The following is an 18,216-nucleotide window of genomic DNA, read 5'->3' as shown; positions in this document are numbered from 1 at the left end:
CAGCTGTTGTTTTTTCTTCTTAAAAAAACCAACAATAATTCCTTAGTATTATTAAATAATTAGTCTTTTGTTCTTAATTTTACTTTCTTTTTATAGTAAGATGGATAGATAGATACACAATTAGTAGTTCTCAACCGGGGGTGATTTTAGCCCACGGGGATGATTGGCAATGTCTAGAAATATTTTTTATTATAACTGGGGGGTGCCACTGGCATCTAGTGGGTAGAAGCCAGGTATGCTGCTAGACACACAGAACAGCCCCCCATTACAGAGAATTATCTATTCCAGAACGTCAATAGTGCCACTGTGGAGAAACCAAGATAAATAGGTAGATGATAGATAGATGGAGAGATAGATGATAGATAGATAGATAGATAAACAGATAGACAGACAGATAGATATGGATAGCAGTTACAATGGGCTAAAGTTTATAAAGAAGAGAGATACAAAATATCTATGTGATAAGGTCATTTTAGTAGCCACACAAAGGGCAAAAATGGACTTGAAATTGAAAAGATGATTCAGAATATGTAATTATCCCAGTCAAAATGTCCCATAAATCAGATGGAATTTCGTGATTTTTTCAAGGATGGAGATCAGTGACCTAGTTTTCATGGAACATCTGTTCCAGGTGTGTGGATAAGGAAGTTCAGAAAAGTACAATATTTCTTACAGGGGCAGCAAAGTCCAAGGAAGTAATGGACAAAATGTTTAGTAAATGTAGGTAGAACACATGTTCTGCAGCAAAAGAAAAACCTACCAAAAATTATTTTGAATTTGCTAAACAATAATCTGTCAGAAATGGCTTTCTTTCATGTAAAAAGATGCTATGAATGTTAACGCTTGTGACATATTTTTAAAATGAAAATTGATATTTGTTTAATGCGACAGAGCTACGCTCGTTATTCTCCCCACAGAACCCCGGGCAATAATTTACCTAGCAGCGCAGCAGTTCATGCAGATCAAAGGTGCATTATTTAAATGTGTCCAGGGGGAAGCTTTTAGCTCCATGCCTTATACCTTAAAGAAAAAATAATTGGTTTGCTTCTTGAGAAACAAAATATATTTAATTAATTAGGTGCTTCATGTAAGTCTTACAATATTGAAACTCACATGAATTGCTCCTATTCTCTGGGACGAACCCTCTCCCTACCCCAAATACTCTAAAATCTGAGGGCAGTACAGAACAACTGTGGGAATGCAAATCGCTTAAAATGAACAGCAGCGTGTTTTCCTTTAAATTAAACCCGAATGTGAACTACATTCAGGAAAGGAAATGGCAGAGAGAGAGAGAGAGAGAGAGAGAGAGAGAGAGAAAGAGAGAGAGTCTGTAGTTGCTATAGAATGTGCCTGGCTGCTTCAGCTCACAGACAACTAATGAGGTCTAACTCTGAAATTTCAGGCAATTTGTATATCAAGCTCCTCCTTTTCTGTCGTCTTCTCTTCCATTGGTAAAATTCTTTTGCAGGGTCATGTAGGGATCCCACCCCTTCTCTGTGTTTCCACTCTGAAGCTCTACACAACTTTACACCTGAATGAACGCCAAACCTCAGTGGATATATAAAGGGAACCTTGAGGAGGAATTTCACAGTTACAGTGCAGAGGCAGAGGGAAAGGAATTAACCAGCTCTCCAGCCAAGCAAATCCTCTACTCACCATGCTTCCTCCTGCCATTCATTTCTATCTCATCCCCCTTGCATGCATCCTAATGAAAAGCTGTTTGGCTTTTAAAAATGATGCCACAGAAATCCTTTATTCACATGTGGTTAAACCTGTTCCAGCACACCCCAGCAGCAACAACACGATGAATCAAGCCAGAAATGGAGGCAGGCATTTCAGTAACACTGGACTGGATCGGAACAGTAAGTGTGTTTTACTTGTATGGATTTTGTTTTTTCTTTTTTGGTAGCATTAGCTCACATTCCTGTAGAATTGTTTCATTGCTAACTAATCTGAACCATATAGATTTTGCTAAACAATCTGGGAGTAATCTGCTGCATGTGTAGGTTGGCGTTCTTCCCTACAAAGTTAACAACTAACACGGTGATTTGATAATGCAGGCACAGACTTAAGTTGTATCAAACATCCAAAAAGAAAATGTTTCCAGGAATTAAATTGCTGCTTCTTTAAAATCATGCAAAGTGAGAATTTTAAAAAAGAGTTGTTCTAGATAGTTTAAATTCAGATTGCTTTCTGTTTATTTCAGGACATGTGCAATTCTGGTAAAGTGTATAAAGGTAACTAACCAAAGTATGTATAGGAAATCATAAGGGAAAAAAAGAAGCTTTCTGGGGAAAAAATTGCTCACACAGATTTCTAAAATATGTCTCACGACATTGTTGAAAGTTTTGATGTTGATCTATGTAAGAGGGGAAAAAACTAAAAATGTTGGAGACTCTTATTTTTCTGAGATAATTCCTTCTTAACCAGATCAAAATTTAGGTAATTGTATATTTCTGTGAAAGACTGGGGAAACTTTTATAACTTTAGAGATTTAAAATAATAACAGTATAATAATATTCTGTATAGGGAGTATTTTTTTCTTCCTTTTCTCTCTGCTTAATTGACATGCTAATTGACCACTAGTGAGAGGGATTCAAATTTCTTCTCCTAACTTTTGCTTCACTCCTTTCCTTTAGAAGAGTTTACATGCTAATAATCAGGTTTTAAGAGAGATAGAAACAGTACACAGGAAATCTTACACAAATTTCTTGCTCCTCCTTCTCAACTCCATTTAACTGCTAAAGGTAGTTTTGACCTTTGAAAAGTCAAAGCAAATATGACTGTTAATGTCTTTCTAAGAAATCCAAGGTGTTTTAACTTTGCTGAAGATGGTTGCTTTTACGTACACAGGAAATATCTGATTATTATTAGATTACTGAGCAACATGGTGGGTATTCATTGTCAATGAACTGTCACTACAAAAATGTTGAATCTCTGTATACACAGGAACAAAAAGCTAGACAAGTCAGAATCATCTCTGGCTGTTTCCAGGTGCATTCCTATGGCAGCTGCAGGAAGGTGAGCTGGAATCAGAATCAGACAGGCAGAGCACACTGACCAACCAAGCAGTTTACCCTTTAATTTTAGTCCCACACTCTATATCTATATGGATTATGTGTATATACAAAAATTCTTTACAACTATCACATCTCTTTCAGCCGTATCTTTCACCTAAGTACTGAAGCACAGAGATAAGTAAAACTCCTAATTCAGTATCTACTTCAAATTAACTTTCAGTATTCTATGCAAGACCACTTCAATGTCCCTTATAATTTTTATTTTTTGAATTTCAGCAGTCTATACTTTTAAACTTTTTTTTTGTGGTTAACAAGCCTTGATTTCTTTTCAAGCTTGTTACAGGCAATTCTCAAGTTTAGATAACAAAGCAATGGAAAGGAAAACTCAAATATTTCAAGTTTAATTTTTGCTTTAATTACATAAGACTTGTAACAAGAAACAGCCAATTAGAAAACATACTTATCAAATTCAAAGAACTAAACAAAAAGTTTGCCATGACCAATATTCAGGAAACGAATACTGTAGTTCCTTTTGCAGTTGTAAATCAGACATGTTAGGCATTTTTCTGCCATAAAATTCATGGAAATGTAGCCAAGTCGTTATGGCAACCATACGTTCCTGATTTAGGGGCTTTTATATTCCTTAAATTTTGAGTTGTAGTGACATTTTGCATTTCAAACATTTTAATATTTCTGCTTTTAAAAGATAGCTTGGGAATTTATGTTTAAAATATAGTTATTAAGTTTGATATGTGAAATGTCAGGCTTTGTACACAAATGTAGGTATGAGTCTCTGCAGCTGAATTTTATAATTGAAACAAAATATTACAGAAAGCATGTGTGTTCTACACAATATTTAAATACTTTGCACATTTTCTCAATGGGTTTTAACAACCTAATTGAAAGCACTTGCAGACATTAACCAACATAACCCATGAGAAAAAGAACATTAAAATATACTCTTTTTTAGCTCATTGAAGAATGAATTTTTACACATAAATATAAGAGTTGCTTAACCCTTATTGGAGAGTGAAACTAAGAAAATGGGATTTTCAAATACTCCAGCAAGCAATTAGCTAATGTTATACATGAAAAAAAATCAGGCCTAGTTTATTTTATTCCAAAAAAGTTATAGCCATGTAAACTGATAATTTCCATGAAAGTAGCTCTACAACCATTCAGGCAGATTTTTGTATTGTGAAAATAGAATAGGTGTTCACTTTCCATTTGGCAATTTGCTATCACTGGATATTATTTTTGTCATTGCAGATTACCTAAAAAAAAAAAAAAGCATCCATTTGCGTTTTGCCTCTGATGCACATACTTTTCTGTTTCCTGCAGCTCGGGTTCAAGTGGGTTGCCGGGAACTACGTTCCACCAAATACATCTCTGATGGCCAATGCACCAGCATTAGCCCTCTGAAGGAGCTGGTATGTGCTGGCGAGTGCTTGCCTCTGCCAGTGCTCCCCAACTGGATCGGAGGAGGCTATGGAACCAAGTACTGGAGCAGAAGGAGCTCTCAGGAGTGGAGATGTGTCAATGACAAGACGCGTACCCAGAGAATCCAGCTGCAGTGTCAAGATGGCAGCACGCGCACCTACAAAATCACAGTGGTCACCGCCTGCAAGTGCAAGAGATACACTCGGCAGCACAATGAGTCCAGTCATAACTTTGAGAGCATGTCGCCTGCAAAGCCAGCCCAGCACCACAGAGAACGGAAAAGAGCCAGCAAATCCAGCAAGCACAGCATGAGTTAGAACTCAGACTCTCAAAACTGGACTGACTAGTAACCATCTGCTTTACAGATTTGATTGCTTGGAAGACTCAAGCCTGCCATTGCTATTTTCTTACTTGAAAATATATGCTTTCTGCTTTGATCAAACCCAGCAAGCTGTCCTATGTATCAGGACTTCCTTTTCAAGTTTTTCTAGATGTAAGCGTATCCATGAGTGCAATTTGCATTTTGATTCCACGCATCCCGTAGTTTTAATTCCCCGAGGTTCTTGAAAGACTGGTGGTGCTATATACATCAATGAATCATTACTTTTTAAAACAGAAAAGGGCTTCTCAGTTACCCTCCACTTCCCAACCCCCCCCCGCCCCCCCGCCGGCCCCCTAACAAAACCCCTTCAAAAGTGAAAAGCTAAAAAAAAAAAAAAATTGTTGCCGTGAATCTTCACGGTAACACTTCGGAAAGGTGCTTTTTTGGTAATCTTCATGGGAACAGATCTCTCTTTGAAGGAGTGAAAGGCCTTGTGGCATGTCACTTCAAAAATAAGCCCTGTAGCTTTTTACAGTCTCTAAGTATGAAATTATACCCTGCATGCTGACCCTCGCTTGGAATGGAATGTCAAAAATGCATGGCAGCAGCTAATAAGTAAAGCTGATTAACTATTTATTTGTCAATGTTATTATTTAATGAGCTTTCACATGTGATTTTTTTCAAAATGTTAATTTTTTGTGTTTTGAGGCTTTCTCATGTACCTAAATATTTTCCTGTATGATTGTGGTTAATCTAGAAATATGAGAATACATGTTGTAGATATGTAAAATAAATATTTTAGTCTCCTTATTACATATATGTTTCATCATGAACTTTATCAATAGTGTGAATCTTTTTAAATCATTAAGATGCTTTGTAAAGCTGAAATATGTAATACTTTCTTGTTTAATCTGTGCAATCAGAAGGTGATTTGACCTTCAATTCCATCAGTTTCTTTTAAAGATTTTATTTATTCAGTTTTTCCCCCAAAGCCCCAGTAGATAGTTGTATGTCATAGGTTCACATCCTTCTAGTTGCTGTACGTGGGACTCGGCCTCGCGTTGGACGGATAAGTGGTGCCTCGGGGCGCTCCCGGGATCCGAACCCGGGCCGCCAGCATCAGAGCGCGCGCACTTAACCGCTAAGCCACGGAGCCGGCCCCCATCAGTTTCTTTTAACAAAAATAAACACTGCTAAAAGTTATTGTCCTTGCCTCTAACACGTATAAAATGGTACATGTTTACAAAATTTACAGGATAAATGTATCAGAGTAACTGCTTTTTTGGATAAGACATAGTCAAGTTTTGACAGAAAGTTCTGCAGTAAGAGAGGAGAGAGAGAAATAGAAACCATCTTTTCGGTAAATGGGATGATTGAGAAAGTTGGGTGGCAATCCAGCAGTGAGTTGTAATGAGAATATGGTATTTATATACACCTGCAGATGCCAAGTCTGCTGCCCGCTATAATTACCTGGGGGAGATACTACAAGACCCAATGCCCAGGCTGCCATCCAAATAACATCATAATTTCTGGGAGTGGAAATCAGATATCAGCAGTTTTTAAAGTTTTCCAGGTGATTCCAGTGTGCAGCCAAGTTTGAGAAAGGAGTTGTGAAGAAATCACTGTCATACATTGGGAAAATTTGAATACTCTTGTATGACCCTCAAACCAAAAAATAAAATAAAAACAACAAAGAAAACAAAAACTAATTTTTCACTGTTTTCAAGTTTAACATGTTGCTATATTAAGCAACATAATCACAGTCTTGAACTAGATTATACAGTTACATGACTGATGTATCAATTCAGTCAAATGATTGATCCCATCACTCCAAATGAAGAAAACCAAAAAGGCTTGGTTATGTGTTGATAAGATCCTCTGGGTTTTCATTTTTTGGATCCTGAGCATGAAGGAGTCCTTAGTACTTTTTTGTAGTAGGTTGTTCTTTTTGTAATTACATGTCTAAAAGTCATATGTATATCACATATAGAATAATAAGCTAAATAAAGATATTAATATTGTCCCTTCCTTATGAGAGGCAGGAGAATCTCAACATATATAAAGACAATAAAACATTGCTAGATTTTATAATAATACTAATTATTGTATCATCAAATAAAGTAACGATTCATAGTCCACTACTGATTTATCTTCCAGTCCTACTAACTGGATCTTAAACTAGTTCATATTATATCATCGTATTAATACATGGGACATTCGTAATAATTATATCATGGGTTGAGTATACCAAAAATGTATTATTTTATATATCTATTTTACTTGTTTATCATTGCTCAATTGGGATATTTAACATAACACAGAAAACTTAAGACGTTTTAGCCATTTCTTCCTTCTCAACAAGGTAGCACCTTCTACAGAACGCCTTAGAGATGATCTTAAAAATTAGTGTGATCCAAGATCTGAAGCATAAAAAGGACTTGACCTGACAAGGGCTTTTCACAATCAAGAAGACTATGCTGTTGTCTTTTCCTAATAAAACATTTAAACAAAGGTTTTAATGATAATAAAACGCTAAAATCATCAATGATTTGATTGCTAATAGTGTAAGTTGTAAATGAATATACTAGGAAAAATGAAATGGATTAAAGAAAATATAAATAAGACTTCTCTAGTCTCTGCTAAGTCAAGAATGGATCCATTTCTCATGATCACATTCAATTTACTGACCCATTTCAGGCCATGTTACATTGGTGATGCATCCATTGCACGGCATGTGAAGTCAAATGACGAGAAAAGGGGTCAGCAATCAATAAGAAAGACTTAGGATACAATCAAGCTCCCAGTAAAGGAAAAATTAAAAGTCAATAGAAAGAGTAGCTTTGTAGTTAATATTTAAAAATTCTAAAAAGGACTTGTGTCTGGATTGCTGATTATATATATTTCAGGGTTTTTTTTCCCCCACTTAACTCACATGTTCCAGTCTGATTCAACTTTGCATAATTGTAATCTCACCTCAGTAACTATCATTTCAAAATGATGAATTGTGATAATTTTAGTAGAGTCTGATCTCTAGTTCACATTCAAAATATCTGTCCTTAAAGGATTTATCAAATTTATTTTGGCCACTCTGGAAATAGGACTTTTTCAAGTGGTTTAATAGATAGAAGATAGATATTGATATTTAGAGATATATTTATATATATGTATAGATGGATGTATATATCAATAACAAAAATTAAAGAAAAATTACTAGCACGTATGCAAATAATCCATATAGTGTGCTATACCTAAGCTAAACATGGTCGTGAAGCCTCTAGAAGTATCTATTTGCAAAAAAATTAATATTTTAACTACAAATCACTTGTATTTATTCTAGTTGCAAATAACCACTAATTGGCAATACTCTGTTAGCCATGTTTATTTTACTGTACATTTTTTGAAATGCAATGAAAATTAGAGTATGTTTTTTTAAATAAAAAAGACTGAATCTTACTCCATCTGATTCTATATCAAATTAGTCAGGTTTTACCAGGAGATCATGCCATATCATTCACCCTATACGCTACTAGAATTATTTTTATTATGCAACATGATCTATCTATTTAGCATGATATTTACTTTAATAGATACTCAGTAGACTGGTTATACCAGGCAGTAATGTGTGGAAAAAATAGTACTTAGCCAAAGCAAAACCATGAAACTTCCAAATTGCTGAATAAAATTAAAGCCTTGGAAGTTTAAATTTAGTATGTTGACATATTCTTTTTTTGCCATCACCATAACATTTAGGTATCGAAATCTAATTCGTTATGTCTGTAATTAAAGCATCATTTGGATTAGACTTAACTCTTGAAAATGTTTCTTAGCACTAAAGTGGTAACTCACTGCATGTCTTAAATTCAGCACTTATATGCTTTCTATAGTCAGACAGTTCTAATAAAAACCAAAATGCACGGCAAGTCTTTGATTGAATCCTTGTAGACACCCAGAAGGTGTTTGTGGGAAAATTACTTAAGATCCTCAGCGCTAGAGTGTATTCTCTTGTTAGAGTGTTTCCTTGCCTCAAGGGCCCATAGAGATGACTTCCATCTTGGTTTCATCGGAACCTATTAAAATACAGCTCTGTGTTGAATAGGAATGAGTCTAGGTTTGTGAACTAAGTAGACATTTGGCCGCTAGAAATCTTTGTTACCTCCACAAAGAGAGACCTTCTTGAATAGATATCCCAAAAGACATTCTCCTTGTCAGTGTCATTTTCAATTCCATTGGTTTGTCCGTCATTCCTGACTCCATAGCTGACACACATTTAGTGCCTTTGCCTGTGTATTTTGCAAATTGCCTTGAAAAGCTACAGGGTAACAACTACTGCAGAAATCCCAGTGGGAAGAGGTTTCAACTTCCAGGTTCAAGAATTGGTTAAAATGAATTAATGCCAAGCTGACTGCATAATTATTTCCAGGGTAAATTAGCCTTAGTGATAGTATATCGTCTGCATTGGCAGCCCTACTGAAGGATTTATTTTCTTTTACAAAGGAAGAATGAAACAGTTTGGAAGATTTATGACAGAACTTAAATATTTTCCTTTGAATTTTAGTAATGGCAAACCTAGGGTTACCTTGTATTATTGATTTCATTTTTTAGTGGTAGAATTAGGTGCTTGAATCTGAGACAGAATATCTAAATTGAATGACATCATCAGTGACACAGACATATTCAGCCAAAGTTCACTGTTATTAAAACTGATCAAGAGTTTGATAGGTTTAAAGATAACTTACTGTTAAAATATAAGCATCACTTTTTTTCCGTAGGAATAAATTCCTTTTTTTAAATTTATTGTCATTAAATTTACATAAGTTTAAAAATTTTTTCGGTTACAATATTGGCAAATTTTCACAAAATGATCAGTTGAGTTCTTTTATTCATTGAGGTGTTACTCTAAATTTGGCATTCAAAGAGCCTAAAACACTGAACCAAGCAGTCCAGTAACCAGGACTTGTTAACAATACTTTACAATCTTTAATAAGCACTATACTTTATGTTAAATAGTTGACAATTTTTACTAACTGGAGCTTTCTGTATATGTGTTTGCCTTGTTTCTTCTCTTACTTTTCATATGTGGTTTATGTGCTGTAAAATATTTCCTTCGTGTGTGTGTAGATGTGTGTGTGTGTTTTTACTCCCTCAAGCTTAGAGAATTGAAAAACAAACAATTCTTTCTTGCCACAAATTTTCTTGTTGCAAACCAAAGACAAAAATTGCCAAAGGCATTTAATAATCTAGTAAAGCGTTGCCATTTTGCCTGTTTATTGATGCTATCTTTCCTAAGAGTTAATTAATTTTGTCTACTTTGCATATTAAGAAATTTTCCATGTAATCCCATTTAGTTTGACATTTTAAAAAGCAATAAACAATAAAGTTTTCCATTTGACTTATCAGCAATTTTTTATGTAGCAATTTTATGCAAGTGACTTCAAGACCTGTGAACTTGGAAAGAGAAGACCTGGGATATGGCTTAAACTGTACTGCTACTAATTGGTTGATTGAAATTACACTTATGTCTTAAGCTTCCTAGGGCTCAATTATTTTATCCATAAGTTAAGGGAGTTGAACTAGATAGTGTCTAACGTGTCTTCCAGCCTAAAATATTCACATTCTGTTATCCTAAACAATATGGTCATATTTTCAGTCACACTGACACCCACAAAGGCAGGTTTGACTGTTACTCTCTAGTTCTCATGGTGTTTCCAGCGCACTCAATTGTGAAATTTCAGAATAACATCTTGGTCGGACTTGTTATGGAATTGACATAGTCCATCATAACAAATACCTTATTAAGGCAGACAATGGGAGATAAAATCAGACACCCAGCTCCAGGAGAAGTGAGACTGTAGCCTGTTACTGGGCATTTCCCACATTTTGTCCTATCTTAAGCAAACACCAGGAAGATGTTCAGGACCAGGGAAAAAGTGAGGCAACTTTGCACAAAAGGTATTAGAATTTTTCTCTATCAAAATCATTATTGTTCCTCTATTACTTACTCATTTCTAGAGAAAATAATAAGAAAAGGTGGCTGTAACTTATAATGAGAATTGGGTTATATTGTAAAATGATGTTATGATTTTGTCGAAAGTTTTCATTTTGAAAATTGTAATCATACATATTGTGATATGAGTGGGATAATGATATTTCTACTCAAAATATTTCATGATATTTGAAATTCATTCATCAATCTATTCATTTGTTTAGTAATCATTGAAAATCTAGCTGTGTCCATTAGGTTCTAAGAACATGCTGGTGAACAAATGGCAATCCAATTAAGAAAATAACAAATGTCCTACTGAAAAATGCAAAAGCAATTACGTATAATCTCGTTTTGGAGCCAGATGCATAGGGCATCATTGCTATGATCCACTACCTAAATTGTACTAGCTGGACTTGAAGTAGAAAGAATATATTTCAGAAGGGAATGCAAATATCACCATAAACATTTGAGGTAGACTATAGCAAACAATAAAAGCATACTGGAAAAAAATTATCTTTGTTTATGATTGTTAGGCCTGCCAAATAGAGCTGAAGCTTTTATTTATAAGTAGATATAATCTTAGCACTAACTTCCTGAAAAGAACCTACCTCCTTGTACAAAGTTGTTAGAAATCTTATAGAGATTTTTCTGTTTAATTATTTAAATATTCTTGTACTTATAAGTTGCTTTTTGCAGTCTTTCTTCTAAACATTGATATTAAACATAAAAATTCCTGTTTCCTGATAGTTTCCATGTTTTAGGTGAATCCAATTTATTGCTGATGATAGCAAGAGTAAAGGGAATAGCTGTAGACCACTTCAGCACACAAAATACATTCATCTAGGACACTAAATCTTGTATTTCTTGTATCCAATGCTTACAGAGATATTTTAAAATAATTGTACATGTTTAAAATAAATTAAAATTAAAATAATGCCATTGTTATCAATTTGCCCTGGAGAGGGGCGTATAATGGTAGGATGATCTGCCTGGTTGAGTATGGTAAGGTCCCAGTAAAGCAATCTCCAAAAATATGGAGAATTTTATGGATTACACCAGATGACTGCAGTGATATCATGCAAACCATGATGATATTGCATAACTTAAGTTGGCTCTCAGTCATTAACATATGTTTGAGGGTAATACTTTTTTTTAAAGACTTGAATTGCATTTCTGTAAATGTATACTGTATCCCCATTCCTTAATCCATATAATGGGGCAAAAATCCAAGAGAATGCCTCCAGCAGATGTTGGAGCTGGAGGGAGACTGTTTTTTGATTATTGTGTTCTTTCGGAGTTGGGACATTTATGATTCAGTAATATTATTAAACTGAAACAGGTGTGGTTTCTGGACACTCTGGGTTAATTAAGGATTTTCTATTGTGTTTTATTATCTCTTTTATTACCAGTAGTCATGATAAGCATGTTCAATGGGGAGATGACCACGATGCCAGAGCAGCTGTACGTTGAGCTGAAATGAAGAGCTGGAAAATGCTGATGACAGGGAAAACAGGCTTGTAAGGACACACAATCAACACCATAGCAAAGCTCTGGAATGAGTTCTGAAAGCCACAGTCTCTAGGACTGCTGCCCAGAATAGGAACCTTCAAACACTGTGTAATTTCCAGGCAATCAGAAGCCCTGCTGTTCTCCTTCGCTGGTAAAGACAACAAACAAACAAACGAAACAAATAAACAAAAAAACCCTCTCCAGCTCTTCCCTAACTACCCATACCTAATATTCTACCATTAGAAGATCATTGTTTAACAGTTTTGATTCCTCTCACATATAAACATCTCTGGAAGAGAAAATACGTCACAATAAGGTTTGCAACCTCACTGCCTCCTAGGACAAATAGGTTCAGAGTACGGCAAGGAAAAATGGTGGGGACTGTAGAAAAAAGCCCTACATAAAAAAGAGGGCAGCTTCAAATCTGCTCCCACGTACAGCAGCAAAATTCCACCAAAATTCCAAATATTTTGTAGGAATTTTTGTAACTTTTAAATACTTTGAGTAGTTTTTTTAGTTGTTTTTTTTTTTTTAATCCTGTACCTGACAAAGTACATATACCTGCCCATTTGTTGGGTCAGTTTAAGCTGGTCTATGTGCCATATGGGTGTACTTAAATGATCTCTCTGTTTGGAGTTAGGAGACCTTAATTCTAATCTCAAGTCTGCTACTTCTGAATGGCCTTGGGAAATTCAGCTAAATTGTAAACTTCCTGAGATCTGAGTTGACATCTCTGTATTAGTTAGAATCCCAAAAGGAAGCAGACAACAACCTCAGAATAAGTTAAGGAGGATTTATTTACAAGAGGTCTAATTATGAAAGTCTGAGTGGAGTATAGAGAAAGTACAAGGCATGGTGCAGGAGCCCAGGGCCAGCAAGAGCAAAGCTGTTACAACCCCCAGCCCTAAGAAAAGACAGAAGGATGAAGTTATCAGAGCCTGGAAGACGAGGGCACACACTAAGAGGAGCTACAGTCAATCTGAGCAGTCAGTCAGAGGCAACTGCAAAGCCAGGGAGCCAGGGGAATAATATCCTTGTCCCTCTCCTTTCTCCTTCCTCCTTCTGATTGATCTCCTGCCAGGGCTCCACATTGGCTGATCCCATTGGCGGCCAGGGGCTTGGGAGCTGGTGAATGTAATCCATATAGGTCAGCCTTGTGGCAAAGGGCAGGGTAACGAGTAGAGGGTGGATATGGAGAGCCAAGCATAAGCTGCCTGGCACAATCTCTTTGGGCATACTTTTCTTTACAACATCTGGAACACTGTATTGCATTTAGTAGGCACTGAATTATTATAGAATCTTCCTTTTTTTTTTTTTCATTTCTAACATGTAGATATTAAGAAGTTCTCCAAAGTCCTTCCAGCGTTAATCTTCCCATTTCATTATTTTATAGTTGAGATGAGAATCTGAAAAGACATTTGGGAGAAATTCTGAGAGCCTTGGATGCCCTCCCTTAAGGTTAGATATCATGTACCTCAAGAAACAAATCAACTTATTTGTTTGATTGAACAAAAAGACACAAAACCTGAGATAACATTTTTTTGAGCAGTATCTCATGTAGTACACGAAAAAAACAGGCATGTTTACTACAGTCTCCTCTAGCCTCTGAGACATTTTCATGTATTTACATTCTATGGATAGAGTGGGGGGTAGGGATTGGGTGTTTATTTTGCTTTTATTGTTGTTATATGTTTTAATAACAACCATGTCTTTAGAACATGCTGTCATAGGTGAATGATTAATTACAAATCAGGTTCTATTTGGGAGTTCGTTTCATGAAAGCCAAACAAGCTTTGAAGTAGTATATTAGTCGGAAGAAGAAACCATCTATTCCATAAATCCATTATAAATTAACTGAGAACAACTCACCAAATCTGATAATGTTCACCAAAAGGCATTATCTAGAATACAAATATATGCTATGTTCATCTTATTCCTCAATCTTAGAAAAGAAAGTATTTGAATCTGGCAGCATTTAAGCTTGGCCACCATTGTAATCTACGGTGAGAATGAAACTTCAGAATTAAAACCCTAAGGCTGAAGGTCTGTGCATGAAAAGGAGGGTAGCTACATTACTCCTACATGACTTCAAAATGTGTAACTCTTACCCTTTCATGCTGTACCCTCCAGCAGTCATCAGTATAACCCATGATCTATACAAACTTATAGAAGGACATTGTCATGGTTTCAGATGCAGCCGGTCTCTTCACTTGTGACAGTGATGATCATATCACAGTTTCACAAAGTGGGACAGATCCAGGGAATGATGACAAGAGGATGCCAAGACACTTTAAATACACATCAAAGCCAATTCTGAAACTTGGCTTAGGTGTGGAATGATGGGAAATGAAGCACTCAGCTTTCAGAATTTCAAAGACTCACTTTAAGGAGAAAGCACTGCATAGATAAAAGACGATGAGAAAGAATGAACAGCTGTGCCAGGCTTTGCTTAGTGGTTACACTGCTGAAAAGAGCCTTTAGATGTACAAAGGATAAGAAACACTGCCAACTTTGCAATTTCCTCTTCACCTACATCTGAACGCATAGAAATAACATCTGTAACTGGAATAGTTCCCTTTTCCTCTTATTCTACTCCCTTACACTTGAAAGGTCATATGTTGGGCTTAATCCACTAATGTTAATTTTACTTGATCCAAACAAAGTTTCTAGAATGTTGGGATCCTAGAAATGGGAATATAAAGAAAAGACTAATGGGGAATCCATTCAATCTTCACTTGTATTTTATTTGGCGTCTTGTTAGATAGTGTTGCATAGTAGTTAAGAGTAAAGGTATTTGACCTTCTCCCTCTGACTTATTTCACTTTGCATTATACCCTCAATGTCCATCCATGTTGTCACAAATGGCTGGATTTCATCGTTTCTTATGGCTGAGTAGTATTCCATTGTGTATATATACCACAGCTTCTTTATCCATTCGTCCCTTGATGGGCACTTAGGTTGCTTCCAAGTCTTGGCTATTGTGAATAATGCTGCAATGAACACAGGGGTGCATGTACAATAAACAAAAAATTAAAAACAAAAACAAACAAACAAAAAAAAGAGTAAAGGTATTGGAGCCAGAATACCTGCGTATGAATTCTGGCCTTGCCCTTAACAGTTGACAACTTTGAGCAATATATGCCTAATTTCCTCATCTGTAAAACGGGTTAATTATATCTACCTTAGAAGAGTTCCTGAATGTAAGGGTTCACAGTGTTAGTCATTACTGCTATTTGTATTGTATTTCTTAAGTTGAGACCAGCTAGTTGAGTGGGGGAGAATGTAAACTTGGGTAGGGACTTCATCTTCTCCAAGCCCTTGGTACAGAAAGTGGGAGTGGGGCAGAGAGAAGCAGAGGAAAGAAGGAAAAGTTAGCAAGGTAGAAGAATGCAAGGTGGAGGACAGAAGCATCTTTGGAAGATATTTTGGACTGATCTTATTTAATTTTAAACAAAAATAAAAAGCCTTGGCATTTTGGTAGTTTCAGAGAGGGAGCTCTAGCTCTCTCTTTTAATTACTTCAATGCCTTTATCTATTCCTTCTTTGAATTACCCTGTTTACTTTTCTTGGCTATGTTGTCATTTCCCCTTTATTATAGGTATTTGTGTGACACAAAAATTGAAAAAGGAAATATTTTCACACATTTATTCTGTCCCCATACTTAATCTTGACTACTATTGTATTTGCTTACTTTACCAACACGTCACTTCAGGGCTCACCCTCCCTCAGTCATTTCTTCAACAAAAGGAACAGAGCACTTTTTCACTTACTTCATTTTTGCTTTTTCTTAATTCCAATGCCATATGTCAATCCAATCCCAAATGTTCAGACTATTGCTTTATTCTGTCTTTTCATCTTGTAATTTATGTTAACTGATGGCTTAGAACTCTCTAAAGTCATTCTCCAAATTTTTTGAACATGTTCTCCACAGAAAGAATTTTGAGTACCTTTCTCCAATATACATTTATTTAATTATAAATTATATATAACCATATTAATGTTTTTTGTACATCATGAAATACACATTTAAAAACAGAAATAGAATAAAATAAGATAAAATTGAAAACAAATTTTTTTCCTGTACTCCAATGGATCATTAAAGCTTAAAAAATAATAATAATACAGAAGAATAAAAACAGATGACTATATTCTCTGAAATAATAAAAACCATATAACTTTTTAAAACTTGTGCAAGATTTTATACTGTTTGTTTAAACTACACTTCTAAGCATTTATTTGCACATTTCTCAATCCTCTATTACTACCCTCTAAAATCCTCTGTTATTAGTAATCGTGCATTACAAATTACAGTCTCCTTTGAGATTACAACCTAATTTATCTGTCTCATTTACTAATTTCTTCGTCATATATATTTTCTTCTATATGCCAGGATAGTTTTATGGGGGGGAATCCAGAAGAAAATAACATAAATGGAAATAAAATATTTAACAACATTCTAAAAAGCAGTGGCAAAATTCCAGTGAAATGTACTTGTTGTATCTGGAAGTATATTTTATTCTTGGCCTTTAGAAGATATTTAGAAGAAATATAAATGGAGCCTTTGTTGCTAAAGATTCTTTCAACATAGTTTACTGGCATAAAAAAAGTGATGAAACTTTTTTATACCAGTATACCCTTAATATGCTTGCCCAATTTGTTTTATATCCTCAGAAACATTATATTCCTAATTAATGCCTGCATTTAATATGGATATTAACTCCCCATTTGTATCTTTTTTATATTAGGAAAGGAAGGCATGCTAGAAACATTAGAATTTTCATTTCTATAGATGAAAAAACTTCATTTCTTTTACTATTGTATACTAGAAATAAGGTATGACTTGGTAATTTTGAGATAGTAGTTAGCTATTAATCCCTTTTGTCTCTCCCGTTTTGTGTTTGGTTTCCGTGTATTGTCATTTACAAGTTAACCCAGCTCTGGTTAGTAAGCTGTTTCTATTACAACAGCAGCATACAAACCTTGGACTAACAATCAAACTCTTTTGGAATGGAAATAGAAATAGTATTATTATTGAATGCCTATATCATCTATTGTGTCTATAACCTGAACCACGTAATTGACAATTTAGTTGCCGTAGGTTTTGTGTACATCATTTTTTTTTCTTCATTTAGACTGAAATTTCTTGGAGAAGTGATCATGTTTTGTACCATCTGTATAGTTCTTACATATTAGGTTGATACCTTCCTGATAAGGAAGAATTTCTCTTGTTTTTCCAAACTGGACAATCCCTTAGTGGGTGAGGGAGCTGGGATTGACTGTTGCTATGAGACAGGCAGAGGCTGCTGAGACTCTCAGATTGCAAGATGGCCAGAAGTGCTCCTCTTCTTCCCAACCGTGGGAATTGTCTCCCAAGTCATGGCAAGGAGGCATGGCCACAGCTCAATCTTCCTGTTGATGGTGGGCATTGCACAATCCCTGATTCATGACTAGCTGGGATCTTGCTGTAGCAGATAAGTGCTAAACAGATAGTTGTAAATTAATTAATAGAAAAACAAAAAGTGTTGGTGAGGTTAGCTAGAAGAGGCCGTTCAACACAAAGACTGGATCCAGCATTTGTCAGGGATTTATGGAAAGTATATTTCATATAGATGGTGTTTTCCCTAATGTTTCTTATTTTTTTCTGGTTCATCATTTCAAGTCAATGTCACACTCCCAATTCTCTACTCTATTTTCTTGATTCTGTAACTCTGTCCTTGAGGGAGGTGAAATCAGCATCTCAAGCAGGTTTTTGAAGCTCAGACAGATGACTGGTTATAGTGTGTACACACTGCCCTTAACACAAAGAATCATTGTCTAATAAAACAGAAAATCTCAACAATGTGGTGGAAACAAAGTAGGTTTTTGTGCAAGTCTAATTGATGCATGCTCCATTTGATATGGTTTTCTACACCAGAAAGGGTTAGTGAGTCACGCAGTTATAT

The 18,216-nt window shown here is 35.4% G+C and overlaps 1 protein-coding gene across 1 annotated transcript; it reads left to right on the top strand.

Annotated features, from left to right (window-relative positions):
• The first annotated feature begins 1,533 nt into the window (after positions 1 to 1,533).
• SOSTDC1 (sclerostin domain containing 1) lies at positions 1,534 to 5,595 on the top strand. Its single transcript, XM_004431410.3, has 2 exons — positions 1,534 to 1,862; positions 4,362 to 5,595. Exons 1-2 carry the CDS (start codon positions 1,658 to 1,660, stop codon positions 4,775 to 4,777), a joined length of 621 nt encoding a protein of 206 aa, XP_004431467.1. The 5' UTR covers positions 1,534 to 1,657; the 3' UTR covers positions 4,778 to 5,595.
• Positions 5,596 to 18,216: the final 12,621 nt, after the last annotated feature.

Source organism: Ceratotherium simum, chromosome 1 (assembly GCF_057802395.1).
Source record: "Ceratotherium simum simum isolate JZ-2026a chromosome 1, ASM5780239v1, whole genome shotgun sequence".
Lineage (NCBI taxonomy): Eukaryota > Metazoa > Chordata > Mammalia > Perissodactyla > Rhinocerotidae > Ceratotherium > Ceratotherium simum.
This window is presented reverse-complemented; position numbering and strand designations above follow the sequence as displayed.

Coding starts and splice junctions, on each gene's coding strand:
- SOSTDC1 (XM_004431410.3), top strand. CDS start 1,658: ATGCTTCCTCCTGCCATTCATTTCTATCTCATCCCCCTTGCATGCATC. Junction 1,863..4,361: donor CACTGGACTGGATCGGAACA/GTAAGTGTGTTT, acceptor TGTTTCCTGCAG/CTCGGGTTCAAGTGGGTTGC.